Genomic DNA, 22,873 nt, shown 5'->3' with positions numbered 1-22,873 from the left:
TTTGCAGAAATTTGGCCAAGCGAGCTTGCTTTCCCACATCAAAAGTTGACTATACCTCCCTCCTTTTGATAGAACACGTGCTCTCTCCAGTTCACTATGGTCCACAGCAATCCCTGCTGCTTCTCTCATATTTGAGGTCAGCTGTCAGTGCCATGTATCATTTTGTGCTTGGCTGTCCTGAATCACTTGTTACCTGCTTGGTCCCTATAGGCATCAAAATTTATGATCCACTGCTTCCTCTCCCAGGATAGTTACCCAGTTTTCATTAAAGAAACCATATTGTCACTGTAATTTATTTCCCCACTATACTTCCAGTGCTAAGTATATAATACATCCTTTGCATAAATGACTAATGAGTGCCTGAGTCCTCACAGAAGACTCTTGGCTTTTGGTAGTGGCTAAATATGCCAGTCTCTATGTCTTCAGGATCTGGGGTGGGAGATAGTAGTTTTCATTAACTAAATCATGTTGATTTCTTTTCCAGGCTGCTTACAGAAATCTCATCTTCATGGGATGGGTGCCAGAAGTATTTTTATCGCTCTCTTGCACGGCATGCCAGACTTAGTGCAGCCCTAGCAACTCCTGCCAAGGTAGAATGCTAGAACCTCAGAATTGCCAGGGTCCAGGGAAAACTCCTGTTCTGTTACCCAGGGCAGTGTTAGTGTTCTCAGGCCTTGTCAGGTGATAACAGCCCATTACTGGAGGTGACTGAGCTCTCTGCAGAACATTGTGAAACTTAAAATATAAATCAATGTAATTTTGTGCTTGATCAGAGAGCATCTTAAATTCTGTTTAAAATTTGTCAGCAGGAGTAAATGTGTAAGAAAACTTAGAGAAGATAAACTTCAAAACCATCTTCAGATCTTCTTCCTCCTGTGAATTGAGAAAAGAACACTAATATCCAGTTCTGGTGTTAAACCTAGTTCCTATTCTGGAATATGAATGAACTGTGGAAGCATAATTTGAGGAGCATTGCTCAAAAAGATGAAAGTGTTGCCTCTGGAGTTAGCACATCCCAAGATTATCTGAGCAAGGGGCTCTTCCTCCAGAGGGTATTAGGTGACACTGTTCTCTGGAGGCTCCTACATGGGGGGCTGTGTTTGCCAGCAGCACCTTCAGTGTGCTTTTTTTCTCCCCTTGCCAGGAGATGGGTGTGGGCAACATTGAGCGGTGTAAGGGGTTCTCCGCCCACTTGATGAAGGTGCTCATAAGACAGCGGCGCTGCCTGACCACACTGACTGAGCAGTGGATTCTTCTCAGGTATTAGCTCACTGGCTGGGGTTGTGGTGTGAATTAGGAAGAACCATGTGAGCCAGCTCAGAGTTGCTACTCTCAATCATGAAATGAAGTTTGAGGTCCACAGAGGCAAGTGGGGTTTCTCTTGGCCCTGTCCCTTGTTTTTGGTGGTATGCCTCTGCCTCCTGGTTCTGGCAACACATCTAGGGAGAACGGGACCTGGGGGATGGGTTCAGGCTGAGTCAGATGAGAAAAATTGCCGTGGCTGATCTATACTGGGTCTGGAGTGAGGGTGATCATGGTTCACAGTTCATGCTGGCTGAGGGTTGTGTTCATAGTATTTGGGCATCCCAGTCTCTGGGCCATACCAGATTTGAGTTGGCTTCAGCTTTTTGGATCACAGAGTTGCAATTTGCTGAGCCATCATGGACATTCCCCCATAGAAGTAGATACTTAAAAGATGAGGATAGTTAGGAAGCCTGTCATCACCTTGAGTGGGTTCTTGACTGAGAGGTAGTATTCCAGATGGTAACCATTTCTGCTTCAGCTATTTTCTGCTGCACTCATAAGGTTTTATCCAGCAACGCAGACTACATTTACTAGATTTTCTTTTTTTAAATGATTGAAATCACTGCAGTGGTATGATGGTATTGGGTGTCAGAGGGTTGTAAGGGGGCAGGTGATAAGCCCTGAGTTTTGATAATTCTCTGGAAAGACTGAAAAATGTGCTTAAGAACTTTGGAAGGCATTTTAACAGACTTCTTAACCTGTTATGGGGATCCTCTTACTCATTACGTGAGAAAGCCCATACTTCATCAGAAATAAATGAATTTACTGTTAAAATATTAAGACACAGTTTGAGGTGCCATGTGTTTTGCCTCTGGGTTTCTCCGCACAGGAACCTCCTTAGCTGTGTGCAGGAGATTCATGGCAGGCTGACGGGGCCACTGGTCTATCCCGTGGCCTTCCCCCCTCAGGATGCTGTACAGCAGTGGACAGAAAGGCTGCAGCACCTGGCCATGCAGAGCCAGATCCTGCTTGAGCAGCTCTCCTGGCTCCTCCAGTGTTGCCCCAGTGCTGGGCCAGCTGCGGGCCAGCATGACGCCCAGGCTCAGGGTCAGCCTTCTGCCCCCTACCCTGAAGGACCAGAGCTCACCCAGAGACAGCTTTCCGGAGTAGTGCTGGACCATGTGCCATCAGATCTGAGCTGCCCATCCCCAGTACCTAGAAATCACCTGCCCTCTGGTTGTTGGATGAGGAAACAGGACCAGCTTTGGCAGCAGTCAACTGCAAGATTAACAGAGATGCTGAAAACCGTTAAAACAGTGAAAGCTGACATCGACAAAATTAGGCAGCAGTCTTGTGAAACTCTTTTCCATTCTTGGTGAGTATGCCTATGTCTCTGCTCTTCCTGTGTCCTTGGGTGCTTGTTTGGAGTTTAGTAATAGTATAAAATTATGAAAGGGATTATGCTTCAGTCTGCATTTTTTAGTGGACCCCCATAGTGCTTTGCAACATATGTCTAACTGTAAATCTTCAGGTACAGTTGAGTTTTGCCCTACTTACATTTTAGTGATTGGAAGGAGGGGGTGTATGCGTGTGTATGTGTCCCTTCCTTTCAACATGTGGCATTTCTGTTGTTACAGGAAAGATTTTGAAGTTTGCTCTTCTGGAGTGAGTTGCCTGTCCCAGGTGTCAGCTCATTTGCAAGGCCTGGAGTCCTTGTTCATTCTTCCAGGGATGGAGGTTGGGCAAAGAGATCAACAAATAGCATTAGTTAAGAGCCTGGAATATGTGAGAGGAGAAATCAATAAAGCGACGGATGACTTCACTACCTGGAAGACACATCTACTTGTTGCAGGAAGCCAAGGAGGTAAAGACTATTGTTCAAGGGAGTAAAAGCCCAGTGCAGGAATGTCTTATGGATTGAAGTGTAGATTATCCTAAAGTCACAATAATGGTTTTTCTAGATGTATCTGTGCAGGGTTCTGAGGCAGGCAGATCTGGTTGGAACCCATAGCTTTTAACTTTTTTGCTTCATTTGTTTGAATCCCTTGCCTTTGGGTTGCTATCATGTCACTTACTCTGTAGCCCACATGTCGGGAGGCAGCACAGACTCCCTCAGCTCTTACAGACATTGCTCTCTCAGCCTGGGAAGCTGAGGGCTGGTGTTCAGACTAAGGTGGTGTTTATACCCACTATCTCAACTTTCGTTTTCATATTTTCGGCATCACTAGAGTGAAATTATTTTAACATAAGACAAACTTGTAATCCTAGTTTATCTAGGCAAGGAATGGGTTTCATTAGTCTGGGTATCCAGCACAGCCTGACACCATGGCTCACCCATAGTAGGTGTTTAATGGGTGGCTGTTTATACAGATATCAAAGAAGGATTGTTAATGATTTCCAGAGGCACTGAAGCAAATGATTTGGGCTTTTTGTTTGTTTTGCACCATGTTTACTTACTAGGAAACCAGATGATGGATGAAGGGTTTGTGGAAGATTTTTCAGAGCAAATGGAAACTGCCATCCGGACCATCCTTTATGCTATCCAGAACTTAGCAGAAAGAAACAGTAAAAAGACAGAGGAGAACATGCACCAAACAGGACCACAGGAAGAGGATAGTATGTGTGAAATCAGGCAAAAATTAGTTTCATACTTGATTATTTTTAATTTGATGATTTATTTTTGTAGCTAAATACTTAAGGGCAAATGTTAGAAATGACAGCTGTGGCTGAATGGAGATGAAAAGGCCTTGTTTTCTGTTATTCATCATGTTCTTTCCTGTAAATAAAAGGGGCAGCAGGCTTTGAGAGACTGCAGTCGGGACATCTAACAAAACTCTTAGAGGATGACTTCTGGGCTGATGTGAGCACTTTGCATGTGCAGAAAATAATATCCGCTGTCTCTGAGTTGTTGGAGAGGTTGAAATCATATGGTGAGGATGGCACTGCAGCAAAGCACACGGTAACCAATGGTTCCTTACTATCTTCTTGCTGTCTGGAGTGGGCTGAACAAAGGCAGAGTGAGTTTCACTCTGCTCCATGTAGGTGGTCCCAAAGCAGGCCTCCATTGCAAAATCACTATGAATTTTATCTCTTTATACATGTAAATGTTACTGACAAACTTTGAAAAGTTTAGGGCTTGCTAGCTAAGGGGGTTACAGGTGTCGGATATTTGATGTTAAAGGTAGATGTTGCTGCCATCAACTGAGGCCTAATGGCCATTCTCTGCAAACATCTTCCCTTCACAGTAAACTAGCAGAGGAAGTTGTCATCTCCATGATAAGCCCAAAGAAGCAGCCTACTCTGTAGGGCTTGTGTGTTATTCTGCAGCATTGTCTCTAGTGCCGCCTCTGATTCCCAGTAGAATTTGCTTATATATGTTTTATTGAAAAAAATATATACAAACCAAACAGCATTGTGAACTAAAGACTTAAGTGACTGAGAATTTAAAGTGTGTTTTTGTGAGGATTTGTGTGAACAAGGAAGAGCTCTCAATAAATAAGGGATGTGTGTATGTATTAAAATACACAAAAAATTTACCATTTGTGACATTTAGTACATTCACAATGTCATACAACCATCATCGCTGTCTAGTTCCAGAGCACTTTCATCACCCCAGAGGAAACCCAGTGCCCAGTAAGCAGTGTGAGCAGGCCTTGTGATCTGTTTGCCCCCAGGTCTTCAGCCAGTCCTGCTGCTTGGCGGTGCGCCTGGTGCCCATGCTCTCCAGGTACTCAGACGTTGTCCTCTTCTTCCTGACCATGTCTTTGGCAACTCACCGTTGCACTGCGAAGCTGCTCTCTGTGCTTGCCCAGGTCTTTACAGAGCTTGCCCAGAAGGTAAGGATTGTTCATGTGGCGCACTGTGGGGCAGCTGGTATCAAATACCCTGTACCCTTTAGTGTTTGATGGGCTTTTATTTTGGACCTTCACAAGTAGCAGTAGGGGATTTGCTCTCCCTGTGCATTTTTTAGGGCTTTATCTGACAATTTCAGTAACCCTGCTTCACTAAAGTATATAGGGACCTACAGGTCCCCCACTGATAAATGAACTCCCTAGACATTACAGGTTGGCTGAAGGCCTCTCTGTTCACACCTTCTCTCCCTGTCCCCAGTTGGAATTCTTCAGGTAACTCTGAGCTAGACTTAAAGGACAGATGAATTCCTAAGGCTATTATGCTTCCTTGAAACTACATTTATATGTAATTCCTTGAAATGGTAATGGGAGTCTTAGTGTTAGGAGAAGAATTTTTCTTAGAGAAGTCATTCATTTATTCAACCGTATATGCTCAGTACTGTGAAAAGCACTCAAGTGGGGATTGTAGATGCTATCCTTGAAGTTCAGGAGCAGGAGACAGTCAGATCTAACAGACCCAACACAGTTTGTTCAGTTATTGGACTCTTGAGTTAGTCATTTAACTTCTCTGAGCCTCAGTTTACTCATCTGTAAAATAAGATCTGCCTATGTTCCTTAGCATTTTTGTGAGAATCACCTTCAACTGAACATATAATTTTTGTCTTTTTTTTTTTTCCTCCTTAGCATTTAAGATTTTCTCCAAATCTAAGTACAATACAGATGAGATTCATTTGAGGAAGATAGGAATTTCCAAATTGAAGATATGGATGTAGGCTTCCTGTAAACAGTCCAGAGTTCCTGGTTCTGAGTATCTGGAATACTGGAAAGGGTTAAAAAATGGGGGGCAAGCGCATGCCTTGTATCTAGAGGATAAATACATATATTTGTTGAATTATATGTAAATTAATGGATCTCAGTTTTGCCTGCTCTGTCTGATGGGCATTAAGCTGGTCTTACATCCCATCACTTCTTGGAGGAACTACTACATTCAAGACAGTGGCAGGACAATGTATGGTGAGGATGCCCTGAGTTTGGGTCAGCTGTATTTGTCCACTTGCATCATTGCTCTTGTCTGACAGGTTCTAGAGTGACTTTGGGCCTGTCTGACCATTCTCTATTTTGGGGTTGGGGTGTGGGGGTGGAGTAGCTCTGTATAAGCAGAGTATTAGGAGCCCAGGGGCTGGCCCATCTGTAGCTACTTAGTGATGTGCCTGCAGAAGAACATCTGAATCTCCTTCCTCTACAGTCTTACTCTGCTTCCATCAAAACATATGTTTTTACAAATAATGTATCTCAATAGGAAAATTAGGTATTTTAACCAAAATATAGTTTTCAGTCAACATTCCAAGAATACAAGTCCTGAAAGTGAGTTTATCTTTCCTTTAAGTTTTTAAGAGTCTAAATTGTATTCATATCCTTTCTGAATAGTTCTGAGGGAACTTAAAAGTAGGTTACAAACAATGCTAAGGTATTAGATGTAGGTTGTAATTATAGCGCTTAATCCATAGAAGCTGTTTCTGTGTAACTAAGTCACAATCTGTGTTTGCTGGACTTGGATCTTAACTCCTTGTGGGCAGTTTATTTCTAGTACATTTCATACTCAGATTGATAAATATCTTGATAGCTTATCAGTATTTTCTCTGATAAAATTAAGATTTTTCAGCGTAAAAAAAAAAAAAGATTTTTCATTGAAAGACACTGTTTTCTTCTACTTTTTCTATTCATTTTTGCTCCACACACTAGTAGTTCATTCCTCTTTTCAGGGTGTTTTCCCTCTTGAAACACGTTAGCACTTAACAAGCATTACTGTATCTGACCTTTTTTTTCACTCAACCCCATGCTGTGCTTTGGCAGCAGACAGCTGAGGCCAGGTGTGGCATGGTCCCCAGGAGGCACAGGTTTATCTCAAGAGTTGGGGGGAAGAAGGCATTTAAAAAATATATATTAAAACTAACATTTTATTTGAAGAGCTTCACACAAAATTTTCTTCAATTTTAAAGAAAAACTAACTGTTCCACTTACAACATCTTCAAGTTGTTGTACCTTCAAGGTAACATGTCTTCTCTGTCTCAGACTTGGCTTATTTTGAGACATAAATAAAGGACATCTGGAATTTAGACACTGAGAGGCTCTACTATCCATCAGTGACTTGCTCCTAAATACTAATTTTATTTCATTCAAAATTTTACTCAAATTTTTGTCACAGCAAAATGGCATATTACTACATACTGGAGTCCTCTACAAAGACAAAACCTCATATATTAAATCTAATGTCAAGCTTTGTAACTGCACAGTCATTATTGACAAGGAAGCAAAAATGTCAAAGGTCTAATCTACTTCCTTGAGATTTAAAATACTGAACTAGAAAAACAAGCATTTGTTCAAAATTTTTTTTTTCTGTGGCAGGACAGGAAATCCTGTTTTTTATTACCTCTGTGCCTAACTATTCACTCTTATTTTCAAGGGATTTTGCCTTCCCAAAGAATTTATGGAAGATTCAGCAGGAGAGGGAGCAACTGAGTTCCATGATTATGAGGGAGGTGGAATTGGAGAAGGCGAGGGCATGAAAGATGTTAGTGACCAGATAGAAAATGAAGAACAGGTACGTCTTCACACGCATGAAATGTGTGCACAGTTCACAGAAGCTCTCTCCTTTTCCCTTTTCTTTTCAATATTTAAATTACACATGTGTGTTTTTTACTAGGTTAATGGTTTCCAAACTATGATCTGTGGAGCCCTAAAAATACTGGAACTTGGGGAGTGAGTATAAGTACAAAGTTTGAAGACCAAAAGGAACTTTCCAACTCAGTCATTAGTTACCGCTATAATTTGAAAGGGAAAATGCTTTAAAATTTTTAATTTTTAAAATTTAATTTAAAATTTAGGGAGATTTTTGCTGATGATTTTCTAGAGTATTTTTGGTAGTGGCTCACTTAAGGATAAAAAGTTTGGTTATTTTAAGTGATAATTGCATGTAACAACTGCCACTGCTTGCTATTAATAGGTTTTATTGTTTATTTTTAAGACATTTTGAAATTTTTTGTTTTGTTTTGTTTTTGAGAGGGCATCTCTCATATTTATTGATCAAATGGTTGTTGACAACAATAAAATTCTGTATAGGGGAGTCAATGCTCAGTGCACAATCATTAATCCACCCCAAGCCTAATTCTCATCAGTCTCCAATCTTCTGAAGCATAACGAACAAGTTCTTACATGGAGAACAAATTCTTACATAGTGAATAAGTTCTTACATGGTGAACAGTACAAGGGCAGTCATCACAGAAACTTTCGGTTTTGATCATGCATTATGAACTATAAACAATCAGGTCAAATATGAATATTCATTTGATTTTTATACTTGATTTATATGTGGATCCCACATTTCTCCCTTTATTATTATTATTATTATTTTTAATAAAATGCTGAAGTGGTAGGTAGATGTAAGATAAAGGTAGAAAACTTAGTTTAGTGTTGTAACAGAGCAAATATAGATGATCAGGTGTGTGCCTGTAGACTATGTGTTAATCCAAGCTAGACAAGGGCAATAAAACATCCACGGATGCAGAAGATTTCTCTAAAAACAGGGGGGGTGAGGTTCTAAGCCTCACCTCTGCTGATCCCCATTTTCTCACCTGATGGCCCCCTGCGACTGTGCCTGTCTTAGGTTGTTCCTCCCTTGAGGAATCTTACCCGTCTCTGGCTAACCAGTCATCTTCCGGGGCCATACAGGGAAATGTAAAGTTGGTAAGTGAGAGAGAAGCCGTATTGTTTGAAAAGGTTAGCTTTTTACTACTTTGCAGATTTATGCCCTGTGGCTTCTATGCCCAGCATTTGTCTTGAGGTATCTTTACCACTTGGAAGAATTATGATACTCGGTAAATTTGATACGAGGCACGAATTCTATTTAAGGGTTGTAATTAGGAAGGAAGAAGAAAAGCTATAGAAGTAGCAGGCGGAAGAGAAAATGGGAAGATTGATTATTTCTTTGACATATCTTCTTGTAGAGTAACTTAAGCATGCATAGGTTTTAAACTACTAATTAAATTGCGCACACACGACATTTTGAAATTTTTAATCTCCTTTTTCCATTGGAATCAAGAGTGATACTGAAATAATCAGATGCTTTGGACTAAGATTTTTGTGTTACTTTCTTAAATGCCTGTTTCATGTGGGAAGGATTTTTAAAAAAATACATACTGCTGTTAGTCATTTAGATTGATCAACTGTGACTTGAAGAAATAAGAGGTAGCGAATTTTTTTTTATCCCTTACATTCTAGCCTAAAAGCAGGCTATAAGTTTTTGTTTCAGGTATGGTTATAGCTTTTAAAAATAAAGGAACAAACCAATCCAAACCTCCTTTCTTCCTTTGAAGGGAGAACTGGATAGAAATAAAAAACCAGAAGAGTGATGCTAGTGTTCATGTGGCAGTAGAGCTTGGACACAGTAGTCATTTTGGCTTTTTTGTGTTTCTCAAATTTAATGCAATCAACATAGGGTACTTTTCTAATGGAAGAAAAGTAAGCATAATAGGAAAGTACAGACTAGTGCAAAATATCTTAACAGGGTAGAAAGCTATTAGAACAGTTTGGCAATATCTAATAAATTTTAAATTGTGTATGTTCTTTGAGTTTTCTTATAGAAATGCTAATAAGGGTCAAAGATAAATATGTGTAAAAGGGAATGTGTTTACACAAGGATGTTTGCTACAGCATTATTTATAATGGTGAAAATTGCAAAAGACTAAATATTTGTCAGGAGGGAATTATTGAAATTATACAGTCCAGGTTGAGAAGTACCACAAATTAAATAGAATGAGTTAGATTTATATGTATCGACATGGAAATGTATCAAGGAAACATTTTTAAGTTAGAAAAGCAGACTGCAAAAACAGTTGTAAAAGATGATCTTTTTTTATTTAAAAAGATTTTGGGATGTGGATATTGATGCATATCACCTGTACTGCTAAATATGTGGTGGTGTATTCATGGAAAAAAAGATACAAGAACGCATTTGTGGAATATAAAAACAAAGCAAAACGGAAGGAACAAAATAGTAGTTGACTCATAGATACTGAGAAGTGGCTAGTGGTTATTGAAGGGGAGGAGTTGGGGTGGGTGGGGGTAGTGTGAGGGGGATAAAGGCACAATAATTCACAGTCACTGTATAAGTTGGTCACAGGGACAAGAGTACAGCATGAAGAATACAGTCAGTGATATTGTAACATCTTTCTACATTGAAAGATAGTAACTGCATTAAAGGAAGTGAGGATTTGATAATGTGGGTAACTGCTGAACCACTCACTGTGTTAAGTATTTGAAACCAACATGATTGTATATCAACAATACTTCAATTGAAAAAAAAAGATACAAGAATGCCATTGTGGTAATTTCTTAGGGAGTTTTAGAGGATGGTGGTGCCATGGGAAACAATGTTTCTCTTTTGCTCAGAATTCTTCTTATGAGATTTTATTACTTTTGTATTTTAAATAAGGACTTTTAAAATAATTCAACCATAATGAAGGAAATAAACAATTATGAATCTTTTGCCCCAAATACTGTATAGATTATATAGGAACATATAGTTTAAGGAAAAGTGAACAAAATTATATTCACAGTGGGGTACTTACTATGAGAAATCAAAGTGACAAAGAAAGATTTTAAAGATATAGACACTGTTTAATAAGATTGATGGATTTTTTTATCCTACAGAGAATACATACTCTTTTTTTATCTGAAGTATTGTTGAATCAAAATTGTATATTGATTTCAAATATGTAACACAGTGGTTCAGTAATTAGCCACATTATTAAATCCTCGCCCCCAGAATACATACTCTTTTTAAGTATGTCTTCATTTTTTTTTTTAACAATTCAACATGAAAACCTCAAAAATTTCTGTATTCTCTAATTACAATGCAACAAAATTTAGTGAAGTGAATAAACATTAGTGAAGTTAAAATGTTTGTTTTCTATAATGCTTTTGATATAGGCAGAAGATACATTTCAGAAAGGTCAAGAAAAGGATAAAGAGGATGCTGACTCAAAATCGGACATTAAGGGTGAAGATAATGCCATTGAGATGTCAGAAGACTTTGATGGGAAAATGCATGATGGGGAGCTTGAAGAACAAGGTTTGAGATTGTCAAACTGCATTCTTGTTTTTGAAAAATAAATATTTTATCCAGGAAGTTATATGTACCCAGTAAGAAGCCTATTGTAATCTTTTGGAATAAGTCGGTTACTTTGCATAACTGCAGATGAAAACATCAGCCTGTGCATGTGTCACTGCCATCGCCAGTGAGGCAGAAGTTTATGGTTGCTTTGGAGATAACTGAGTAATGTGAGACACTGACTGACATTCTGGCTGCTTCGTGCTAGCTGCAATGACTCTGTAGTGCACCTCAGGGAAGTCTGGAAGAGCAAGGAGATGACCCCCAGCAGAGTGAGGCTCTCAGCTCAAAAGTCAGCTGTTCAGGGTTGTTGTTTAAAAAACAATTTTTTTTCCTAATAACAAAAACAGTAGATGTTTGCTTGTAGATGATTTGGAACAAAAATGAGGGAATAAAATAGATACCCCGTAGGCCTCTCCACTTAGTACATTTTGGTTTATTTCTTTCCATTTATTGTATATATGTGTATACACACGCACACGCACACGTGCACACACACACACACCACAGTTTTGTAGCCTGTGTTTTTCATTTGACATATTATGAACATTTCCCTTGTAGAATATGATTTCCTACAGCACATCACCTGTCATATGCTTGTATTGTAATTTACCTGTTACCCTAAAATTCTGTCCAAAGCTTAATTTGAGGTATAGTGTCTTATTCTAAGTGAAGATATTGCAAAAATGAAAGCTGACCTCAGAGTGCCTAAGCAGCATGAGGATATCATCTTTGGCACAGGAGATCTTGAACAAAAACAATGGCAAGAAAATTCTGATTTATTGAGCTTTGGCATATCATTTTAGATATTGGATATGGATAAAATCACAGAAGTATAATTTGTTGGAGATGGTGGGGGGAGAACCTTGGAAATCACATAGCCTGACTCTGTCGTTTCACAGATAAGAAGCCAAAGTCCAGTGAGGTTGCGGAGTCCCATGCTCCCAGCACCATATCAGGACATCCTTCTACCTGTCTGCTAGCATAGTGCATCACAGACTGTCTTGTTCTTTCAAAGAGTTTGCAAAACACAGTAGGACTGCTTCAACAGATCTGCAGGCCCATACGGTCTTCGGCAGAAGCAGGCAGGGAATCCCAGGCTGGGCCCTTGCCAGGTGGTGGGTCGTGCCTTTCCTATACAGACAGGAACAGTCAGTGTGGGGATCTGCCGAACTAAGCTCAGTGCTTCCCTTTCAGAAGAGGAGGATGACAAATCAGATAGTGAGGGTGGAGACCTGGATAAACAGATGGGCGATCTGCACGGTGAGGAAGCTGACAAACTAGACGAGAGGCTTTGGGGTGATGACGATGAGGAGGAAGATGAGGAGGAAGAAGACAGTAAGACTGAAGAAACAGGACCGGGAATGGATGAGGTAATTGAAAGATTCCCCCATCCTGTAGTCCCCAGGTTGAGACACCACTACCACTCCCTATCATTCACTGCTCTGCCTTTTCTTGTCTTTCTTTATCTTCCATCTCTTTTCTCTTTTTTTCTCTCCCACCTGCCTTACTGACTTAAGACCTAAAGAGTTAGCCTGACCTGAGCTGTCCCATGTGTTATGGAGCAGGGAGGTTAGGAAGACTCAGTGCAGATGCTCTTATTCTGCTACTGGCCATTGGCCTCCTCCAGCTTCCTGCCTAGGAGAACTGCGGGGCTGGGTGAGACCATTCAGCAGCCTAGTGTGACTGTCAGCTGTTCCTGCAGCTGCTATTCCTCCTGCTCTCCGGGAGGCCCACACTTTGCTCGCCCGGTCATGGATGGCACCCTGTCAGCTAGGTATTTCCAAGGGGTCGGCCTAACAGGAGAAATGGCATGTGTCCAAGAGCTAAGGGCAGTGTCAACCTGTGTGAATGGTTTCATTTCTCTTTCTTTCTTTCATTCAACTTTGAAGATCAGAGTTATTTGTGAAAACGGTTTCTTATGCTGGAAGTGATGATTTTGTTCTTTTTTTTTCTTCTGGTGTTTAGGAAGATTGTGGACTTGTTGCTAAAGATGACAACTTGGATAGTGGGAAGTCAAACAGAGATAAAAATCAGCAAGATAAGAAGGAAAAAAAGGAAGAACCAGAAGCTGATGATGATGGACAAGGCCAAGACAAAATTAATGAACAAATAGATGAGGTAATGAGGATTCAAAGTTGACCCACTCTCCTGACTCAAGGTCAGGGCCCTGTGTGCCCTGTGCAAGACTTTTTTTTCCTGTTCATCAAATGTTTTCCCACTTCCTCGTAAAAAACGTGTAAGAGAATCTCTTAACAGGCCATAAAATATCTAACTATATATATTGGTTACCTGTGAGATAATCTTCATGCTATTTGGGTTCATACTGTAGTTGCAAGCCAAACCCTTTAGTCTTTTTCTATATTTCTTCTCATCAACTTCAGTTTTCTTCTTGGAGATTAAGTAACCCAGTACCTCATACATGTGGAGAACTTGCACAGAAAGTGAAATTTGAAATTACAACATGAAAATTCTAAAGATACCAGTAAACTTCTAATGTGCACTGGTGATTTTAGGGAAGAGATTATATTATCTTAGCATAACTATTTAGAGCTAATTATATGCGAATGCTACTTTTAAAAAAAAGTTATTTATATATATATATATAAATTTTTTTTTCCCCCTTATTGTGTCCATTGTCCAAAGAGGGAATATGATGAGAATGAGGTGGACCCTTACCATGGAAATCAGGAAACATTGCCAGAACCCGAGGCCTTGGACCTTTCAGATGATTTGAACCTAGACAGTGAAGACAAGAATGGTGATGAGGACACAGACCATGAAGAAGGAGAAGGTGTGTCTTTCAAAACCTAAAAAGACTAGTTGGAACTCATCCAAAATGAGCAGTAACCAGAAAGCGATTGTTTTCAGGCTGATGTCATTGCCAGATCAAAAGTCATGTCTGGTCAGCTCAGTTCCAGTTGGAATAAACTGTTTGCTGTCTCTCGGTGGTGTTTCTCTTCCGGGTGGACCTGAAGCCTGTAAAGCCGCACTGCTCCGTCGGTACTGTCACCTCTGGCCCCGGCGGCGCTTCGTCGCACACAGCTGCATCCCCCTCAGCCACCATGGGCCCCGCTCACGTGCAGTGTGGGCAACCCCAGCTTGCGTGCAGCGCCCACTTACAGCTTTTGTAGGGGAAATGATTGTTTCAGTTATTGATTGTTGTGCTCATGTTGTGTTTAGTCTGATTATGAAGTCATAATAGGGAATGAAACGGAATAATCCCAAGAGAAATCACATGGCACAGACAGTAATCTAGTGCTTCTGTCACCCATTGTTCAACCGTAGCAACTCCCCTAGGAAATTTCATCTGGTATTGGAAGCGTTGTGTAGGAGGGACCCCTGTAATAGAGAGCCCCCATCATGGTGGTTAACAAATGAGGTAGCCTCACTCTGCTTTATAATCTTTCAGTAACTTATTTAGAAAAGCTACTTAAAAAAAATCTTTTTTAAAGCACTCTACTGGAACAAAAATTAAAAAAGCAAGTTACAAAAGGATAAACAAGAAGTATCCTTCCTTTAAAAATTCAATGAAAGAAATAATATTATATAATGTTTATGGATACCTCAAATGTATGGAACATAAAAAGTGGTGAAAACTTCCTGTTGTGGTGGCCTGCGCTGAGGCAGGAGGAAGGACGAAGCCCTCCAGACCATTTATTTCTTGAAAACAAGTAACAGAAGTTTGATACAAATATGGCAAAATGTTAATATCTGTTAAACCCAAGAGATGGATATATGGCTCTCATAATTTTTAAATGCATTTTTTATGTTTAAAGTACTTAGGAATTAAAAAAAAATTTGCGAACTTAGCTAATTAACCAGAGTAATTTAGTTAATGAGGCTTTCCTTGCGCTCAGAATATTCTTCACTCTGTGAATCTCTCATTTAATTTTTAAACATAGTATGAGGTGTTGCTCCTGAGGCCATTTCATTACCATATAATTTTAGAATTGGACTTCAACCTTAAATTCAACAACAAAGTAAGCATAAAATTAAGACAATTAAAATCCACTGAGAATGTAATAAGCTGTTCATGCTTAGAAAAACATCCAGGCTTACATTAAGCTACTGTGTATATAAACTAAGGAGGAGTTATTTTAATTAGTTTGCTAACAAAGTATTTGTGACTTTGCTAACCAAGTAATTGTGATTTCTGAGGTGTCCAAAGTATAGAAAAGCTCTTTTAAGAAAACTTTTTCAAGTAGGACTGTTCCTGTTTGAATGTATGTTTAATTTTCTGTGTATGATAATGATGCCTACCATTTATTCGCAATCATAATGTCATTTCTTATCCTTGTCTAAAATATCTCTCTTGTGTGGCTTTTATGATTTTTTTAGTGTATTACTTAGAATTTTTTAATGAAATGTACCATCTAAGCAATTGTCTATAATATAAAAGTATGGTTTAGAGCCGGGTAGGTAAACTTCCTCTGTAAAGGGTCAGATAATAAATATATCAGGTCTGGCAGGCCCTGAGCAGCAACAGAGATTGCAGATGCTCAGTTCTGCTTTTGAGTAGTGTAAAAGCAGCCATAGGCTATAGGACAGATGGGGTAAACATGTAGGTAAATAAGCAGATGTGGCTGTGTGCCAATAAAACTTTGTTTACAGAACATGTCAGCCAGATTTGGTCCATGGGCCATAGTTTGCCAACTCCTGATTTGAGAATAATAGAACAAAACATTTGTGTAACTCTATCCCATCTTCAGAAATTGTATTGTTGTTGTTTTTAATTTTGTGTTCTTTTGTTTTTTGTCTTATCTATCCAGAAGAGAATCCTTTGGACATTAAAGAAAAACCCATGGATGCCAACGAAGCAGGTCATGAAGCCAAGGAAATAAATGAAGAGACTGAGGCTGACCACAGTGAAGGTCAGGGCCAGCATGAGCCTGAGGAGGGCCCCAGTGAAGAAGACAGGGTGGCGGGGGAGGAAGAGATGGACACAGGAGCTGATGATCAAGACACAGATGCTGCTGAACCTGAAGAAAACTCAGAGGAGGAACAGCAGTCTCTGGAGGACGAGGATGAGGAAGCCAGTGAGGAAAGTGCAGAGAAGGGCATCCCTGCGGACCAAGGTCTCCAGCCCCAGGTATTACGAGGGGTCTGGCTTATATTAGTAATAATGGGGAGGAGAAATTACTACTCCAGTAGACTGTCTTTTAGACTACTGCTCCATCACCAGGTGGCACTGCCAAGCAGCTTTAAGTTTCTGTTTTAAGACCCTCTCTGGCTGATAGCTTCCCTGCAGACTCCCTGTGGTGAGGAATGGGGTGCCTGCTTGCTGCAGGGGCCCCAACCTCATGTTCTTCCCCCATTTAACAATGTGTTTGATTTTTCTGCAGAAGCAAGAGAAAGAAGAAGGGGAGACCTCTGACACAGACGATCAGGGGCCAGAAGCTGCAGAGAGGACAGAGCATGACTCCTGTGGGCAGACTGGGCTGGAGAGCTTGCAGAGCACCCAGGCCTTGGAGCTGGCTGGGGCTGCACCTGAGAAGGAGCCCGGAAAGGAGGTAATAGGCCCTTGTCATCTCTGTCAGCTGCCTCCAGGACGGTCTCTTCCCTGGCTGAAGTCGTGTTCTATTTAGCATTAGTTGTTTTATATGTGATGTTTTGTTGATATTGTTGACATCTAAAAGATCATGTCCCATTCTTTGAGAAAATGATCATGTACCTATATTTATATACCTCTCAGAACAAACCCCATAATATTTACTACACTCAGATACTCTTAATGAGTAAAAGTTATTAGATTCATAGTTTTCCGTGGGAGAATCAGGGCTCCCAAAGGAAAAAAGTTTGAATTTGGACTTCATTGAGTAATAAATCTCTAGTAGTGCTTCCCTTTTCATTGCTAGTCACTTCTAAGTGTTTTAATTTAAAAGCCAAAGCACTTATTCATTCCTTGACCTGGGGTGATACGTTCTGTATAAAACCACAGTTTGGGCTGTTGGCATGCCATGGAAAGAGCCCTTAAAGTCAGAGGACCTGCTTCTTACAGTGGTGACTCCAACCACTTCTTTAGCCTCTGTGGGCCCTTTTTTCTCACCATTAATAACAACTGTTACATTCTTATGCCCACTCCACCCCATTTATTGAGCAGCATTACGCAGGTGCTAAGCACTTTCATTATTTCAGCAACTCCTCACAATAGTCCTGTAAAATGCCTGTTAATACTATTATTATTTTCTCTACTTTACATTTGAGTTAAATGAGCCTCAGTAAAGTTACGTGACAGTCCCAGTGGTGCACACAGCTATTTAATGATGAAGCCTGGTTTCTAATCAGGGTCTGTCCTGCCTTCAGAGTAAGCCATTGTTCATGTGGCAAGGACTTAAATTAGCCTTGCACAGCGAGGTCACTGGGAGGGTAACAGATCCGCGTCTGGGTGTTCTGTTCTGCCCACAGGCCAGACGTCAGTCATGGGTGCATTCCAGAGCAGCAGGAAGGTGGTGTTGTATGGCCCTGACAGGACGGTAGTGAGGGAAGTTGTGTGCTGTGCAGCATAGCAGCCAGGCGCTTGTGTGGTGTCCTCTCCCTTATCTTCTCACGGCTTGAATTTCATAGGAACAGGGGAGTGGAGCTGCAGACGCAAACCAGGCAGAAGGCCATGAATCCATCTTCATCGCCCGGCTGGCTTCCCAGAAACAGACCAGGAAAAAAACACAGGTCTCTTGCTTCTCAACTAAACTTAGGTGAAGGCTGCATGTAAAAAAGATGTTCTAAACATAGTGGTTAAAAACATAAAGCCACATTCCAAGCCTTTGCTGTTACATCAGACACAATGGCAGCCTTGGTGAGCAGGCCAGGACCCCAGGGGGATTCCCACTGGAACCTGGGGCGTCTTCCCTGTGGGTGTCGGGGGGATGCACACACCCTGTTGCTGTTACGTAGCCTAAGAACCAGTGTTGTGTGCTCAGCACCAACCAGTCTTGCTTTTTTCACTGTCCATGGTTCTGTGTTTTAATAATCAGGTTTTTTAAAATGGGGGAATGTAAGTCATGCACATGATGCAGAATTAATACAGAGAAACCAGTCCCTGAAAAGTTTCCATCCTATTCCTGTCCTCAAGCCACCCGAGGGACCATCCCCAGAACAAATCGGTGCTATTAGTTTTTGTCTTCATTGAGATATTTTCTCCATTTGTAACAGATGTATGGATGAATGTGTGTATGTTCTTATGTGTGTCTTCTGTGCTTCTTTGCCTTTATTTTGGATACAAGAGTATAGCACAGAGATTGTTCTGTATGTGTATATAGAGATCTTCCCATTCTTGTTGACAGCTTCATTGCTTTCCATTCTTTTATATCTAATGTACTTAACCAGCCCCCTATGGATGGCCATTATGGTTATTTTTAGTCTTTTTGCCATTACAGAAAAGGCTCCGATGAATTTTCTGTATTTCCCACAGAGTTTTAAGAGGAAACCTGGACAGGCTGACAACGAACGCTCCATGGGTGACCACAGTGAGCATGTGCACAAGCGGCTGAGGACCGTGGATGTGGACAGCCACCCCGAGCGGGCGCCAGCTCTGCCTCAGGCTCCGGTGGAGTGTGCAGATGCATTTGAGCACATTAAACAAGGCAGTGGCCCTTACGATGCCCAGACCTATGGTACGGTGCAGGGATGCTCCTCCTTTGCTCACCGAGCTGTGAGAACTTTGCTGTATGACTCTGTGCCCCCCAGGTGTTGTTATAAATTCTTCTTAGGAGGGAACAGAAATCACTCTTTTACAGTTTGTTTTTGGTGTAAAGGTATCCATAGTCAAGTGCAAATGTTCAGGGTTTCTGGGTCTAGTATAAGCCTCTTAAATAGCCTTGATGACTGTTGGCCGCATCCAAACACAGCACTCATCTCAGGGTTTCTTAGTACTGGATATTTCTTCATAGTCGCCTTGAGGTTGCTCCTTGCCATGACAGGAGCTGTGCACTTGAAATAAATGATTTCCCCATAAGCCAAAAGAGGAGAAAAAAACCTTCCATGTGTGAAGGGAGTAGTCAGTCATTGGTCAGCCTCCCCTTCTGGTTTTCTTGGTGACCTCAGTGTTTCATTCCAGATGCTACAAAAACGTTTGCTCTGCCATGGATTACTTTCTCTCTCCCTGTCCCTACTTCTTAGCAAAATCAATAATAAGAACTACCATGCACTGAGATTTTACTTTATGCCAGACACTGTTTGAGCCTTTGCTGCATGATCGTGGAATTCCTTCAGTAATCTTCTGAGCCAGGCTATCATTTTATAGATGAGCACACTATGGCCAAAGAAGTCTGAGAATTTGTCCAAGACCAGTGTTGGGATCCTCATGTTGGTCTTCTTATGTCCTGGGTTATACTCTTCATCACTAGTTTCTCTATAACTTGGTAATGGGGGATAATTGCATAGCTGCTCTTGAGTCCTGTGTCCAGCCTGTTTGTTCTGGTCAGTCTCTGGTCATAATAGTAAAAACCCAACTAAACATCTCACTCCTATGGTTGCATATATTTACGTTACATCCTTGTAGCTTCTGGGTTGGGAGGCGGGAGTAGAGAATACACAGTTTCATCAGTAGGCCATTAGGACATCTTGGGCACAGACAAGCCACGTAGCTGGTCCCAAGGGCAGGCCACATAGCCAGTCAGTGGCGGAACAGGCATTAGAGTCTGGGAGGCTACAAGTGACAGACTGCAGCCCACATCTGAGTGTGTGTTTGTTTGTGTGCTTTATTGGCAGACGTGGCCAGTAGGGAGCAGCGACAGTCTGCACAAGATGCCAGCGAGGATCAGAAAGAGGAGGAGACGGAGGATATCAGCGTGGACACAGAGGAGCAGAAGTTGCTCAGAGCAGTAGATGCAGAGCAGCTGAAGCCAGAGGATGTCAGGTCGGGGACCACAACAAGCCCAGGTGAGTTCTAGAGTGAACAGATCCCTGTGAAGCTCCCTGACGTGGAGAAGTCGCTTCTTTTGTGCTAGTCAAGTCTGGTCTGTTCTTTCCAACGTCCTAACTGTGACTTATTAAACTCCTTTGCCTGAAAGAATTCCTGTACATTTCACTGGGCAGTAGAAAGTTGGAGGAGTGGTGTTGCAGGACAGTCTCGTTCAAGGAAACTTCTGAGACAAGTTTCAGACAAAATCCCATCAGTAATTTTTAAATATGTAGAAGAAAAGAGAATAGCACATTTACTTCAGTTGTGATGGTGTATTCTTTTTTATTAGAGCAATATTGTTTTCAGTTATATGAAAATTCGTAGGCGTAACTCACTGTGCTTCACTAATAAACTACATTTTTAAAAACGGAAGGTTTGCAGTGCCCTTCAAGGCTATCAGTGCCATCTTTCCAAGAGCAATTGCTCATTTCAAGTCTCTGTGTCACATTTTATCAATTCTCACTGTATTTTAACTTTTTAAATTATTACTGCATTTGTTGTGGTGATCTGTGTGTTACTCTTGTAACTGTTTTCAAGGGCCACAACCCGTGCGCATTGAAGGTGGTAAACTTACTCTGAAGACATGTGTTCTGACTGGCCATTTCCCTGTCTCTCTCCCTCCCCTTCGGGCCTCCCTGTTCCCTGAGATAACAACACTGAAATGAGGCCACTTAACCCCATGGTGACCTCTCAGTGTTCAGGTGAAAGGAAGAGTTACATGTCTCTTACTTTAAATCAAAAGCCAGAAATGGTTAAACTTAGTGAGGAAGACATGTTGAAAGCTGAGGTACACTGAAACTAGGCCTCTTGTGCCAAACAGTCAAGTTGTAGATGCAAAGGAAAAGTTCTTGAAGGAACTTAAAATGCTAGTCCAGTCACACACAAATGATAAGAAAGGGAAACAGCGTTATTGCTGACATGGAGAAAGTTTTAGTGGTCTGGACAGAAGATCAAACCAGCCACAGTATTCCCCTAAGCCAAAGCCTGATTCAGAGCAAGGTCCTAATTCTCTTCAGTTCCGTGAAGGCTCAGAGAGGTGAGGAAGCTGCAGGAGAATAGTTGGAAGCCAGCGGAGGTTGGATCATGAGGTTTAAGGAAAGAATCCATCTCCATAACATCAAGTGCAAGGTGAAGCAGCAGGTGCTGATGGAGAAGCTGCAGCAAGTTATCCAGAAGATCTCACTAAGTTACTTCATGAGGGTGCAACATAGTAACAACAGGTTCTCAGTGGAGATGAAACAGCCTTCCCTCTATGGGAAGAAGGTGCCACCCAGGACTTTCATAACTAGAGAGGAGAAGTCAATGCCTGGCTCCAAAGCTCCAAAGGACAGGCTGACTCCCTTGTCAGAAGCCAGTGCAGCTGGTGATTGAAGCCAATGCTCACTGGGCACTGAGGTGAACAGGAGTTTGGAAGAAGTGGATTCCAACCCTCATGGATGACTTAGAAGGGTTCCAGACATCCTTGAGAAGTAGCTGCAGGTGTGGTGGAAACAGCAAGAGAACTAGAGTGAGAAGTGGAGACTGAAGAGGAGACTCAATTGCTGCAACCCCACGACAGAACTTGAACCCGATGAGTTACTTCTCAGGCAAGAGCAGAGAGAGGTTTCTTGAGCTAGTCTATTCCTGGTGAAGATATGTGAAGATTGTTGAAATGACAACAAAGGCTTTAGAATATTAAGTAAGTTGAGGTGATAAAGCAGTGGCAGGATTGAGAGGATGGCTCCAGTTTTGAAGGAAGCTCTTTTGTTGGTAAAAGACACAGCATCACATACTTCAGAGAAGTCATTAGTGAAAGGAAGCATCAGCTGATGAGACAAAACTTCACTGTTGTCTTATTTTAAGAAATTGCCACAGCCACCCCAGCCTTCAGCAACCACCACCCTAATTAGTCAGCAGCCATCAACATCGAGGCAAGACCCTCATCTGCAAAAAGGTTCAACTTTCTGAAAACTCAGAGAATTGTTAGCATTTTTTAGCAATAAAATATTTTTAAATTAACGCTATAAACTTTTTTTTAAAGATATGATGCTATATCTATTATGCTGTGTCTATGGACTACAGTATAGCACAAACATAATTTTTATGTGTACTGGGCAACCTAAAAATTCATTTGACTTCTTTATTGCAGTGGTCTGAAATCTAACCCTCAATATCTCTGAGGTATGTCTGTTAGATATTAGCATAAAATGCAGTAAAATTATTTAAAGAAATAGAATGGGGAAAATGCATGTGAGAACATAACAAAATTTACATGTTTCCTTCCACAGCTGACAAAGCTATTTTTTACAACACATACCCAATACGTTAAAAAGTAACTTCATCCATAGTGGAGTAAATGCCAATTCAAAACAATCTGCCAGATTCAGAAGTTTTTTTCTTCTGCTTCCTGGCCTGTCCTCTCCCAGGTGTTAGAACTGTTGACTATCTGGCTGTTATATGACAGTGGGAAAGGTATAACTCTGCAGCTAGACTTTTGAAGAGCTAATCCAGACTTTACCTCTTACTCACCTTGCAGGTTGAGGGAAATCATTCATCTTTTTGGGGGGCTTAACTTCCTAAACTATAAAACAGAGTTGTGGTTTTATTTTAGTTTTTATTACCAAAGTTCCACATTTACATAGTGTAAAGAATCACCCAGTACCATAAGGCTTATCAGGGTAAACTATAGTCTCCCATAGTTCCCCCTGCCCAGAACAGCCACCTTCA

The 22,873-nt window shown here is 41.1% G+C and overlaps 1 protein-coding gene across 3 annotated transcripts in view; it reads left to right on the top strand.

Annotated features, from left to right (window-relative positions):
• MDN1 (midasin AAA ATPase 1) overlaps positions 1–22,873 on the top strand; it is a 180,192-nt gene that overhangs the window by 144,756 nt on the left and 12,563 nt on the right. For 2 of the 3 annotated variants that reach the window (XM_036882434.2, XM_036882449.2), the window contains exons 77-93: positions 485–590; positions 1,145–1,260; positions 2,135–2,620; positions 2,883–3,109; positions 3,706–3,861; positions 4,035–4,204; positions 4,920–5,081; positions 7,561–7,698; positions 11,085–11,226; positions 12,463–12,638; positions 13,234–13,386; positions 13,912–14,059; positions 16,038–16,357; positions 16,611–16,778; positions 17,833–17,934; positions 18,677–18,878; positions 19,975–20,145. In XM_036882434.2, the coding sequence (XP_036738329.2) occupies positions 485–590; positions 1,145–1,260; positions 2,135–2,620; positions 2,883–3,109; positions 3,706–3,861; positions 4,035–4,204; positions 4,920–5,081; positions 7,561–7,698; positions 11,085–11,226; positions 12,463–12,638; positions 13,234–13,386; positions 13,912–14,059; positions 16,038–16,357; positions 16,611–16,778; positions 17,833–17,934; positions 18,677–18,878; positions 19,975–20,145 (3,143 nt within the window). The remainder of the gene's footprint in view (positions 1–484; positions 591–1,144; positions 1,261–2,134; positions 2,621–2,882; positions 3,110–3,705; positions 3,862–4,034; positions 4,205–4,919; positions 5,082–7,560; positions 7,699–11,084; positions 11,227–12,462; positions 12,639–13,233; positions 13,387–13,911; positions 14,060–16,037; positions 16,358–16,610; positions 16,779–17,832; positions 17,935–18,676; positions 18,879–19,974; positions 20,146–22,873) is intronic. The other variant, XM_036882440.2, reaches the window with a different exon arrangement.

Source organism: Manis pentadactyla, chromosome 12 (assembly GCF_030020395.1).
Source record: "Manis pentadactyla isolate mManPen7 chromosome 12, mManPen7.hap1, whole genome shotgun sequence".
In the NCBI taxonomy this organism is placed as follows: domain Eukaryota; kingdom Metazoa; phylum Chordata; class Mammalia; order Pholidota; family Manidae; genus Manis; species Manis pentadactyla.
Note: the sequence above shows the minus strand (reverse complement) of the source record. Positions and strands in the feature narration are given on the sequence as shown.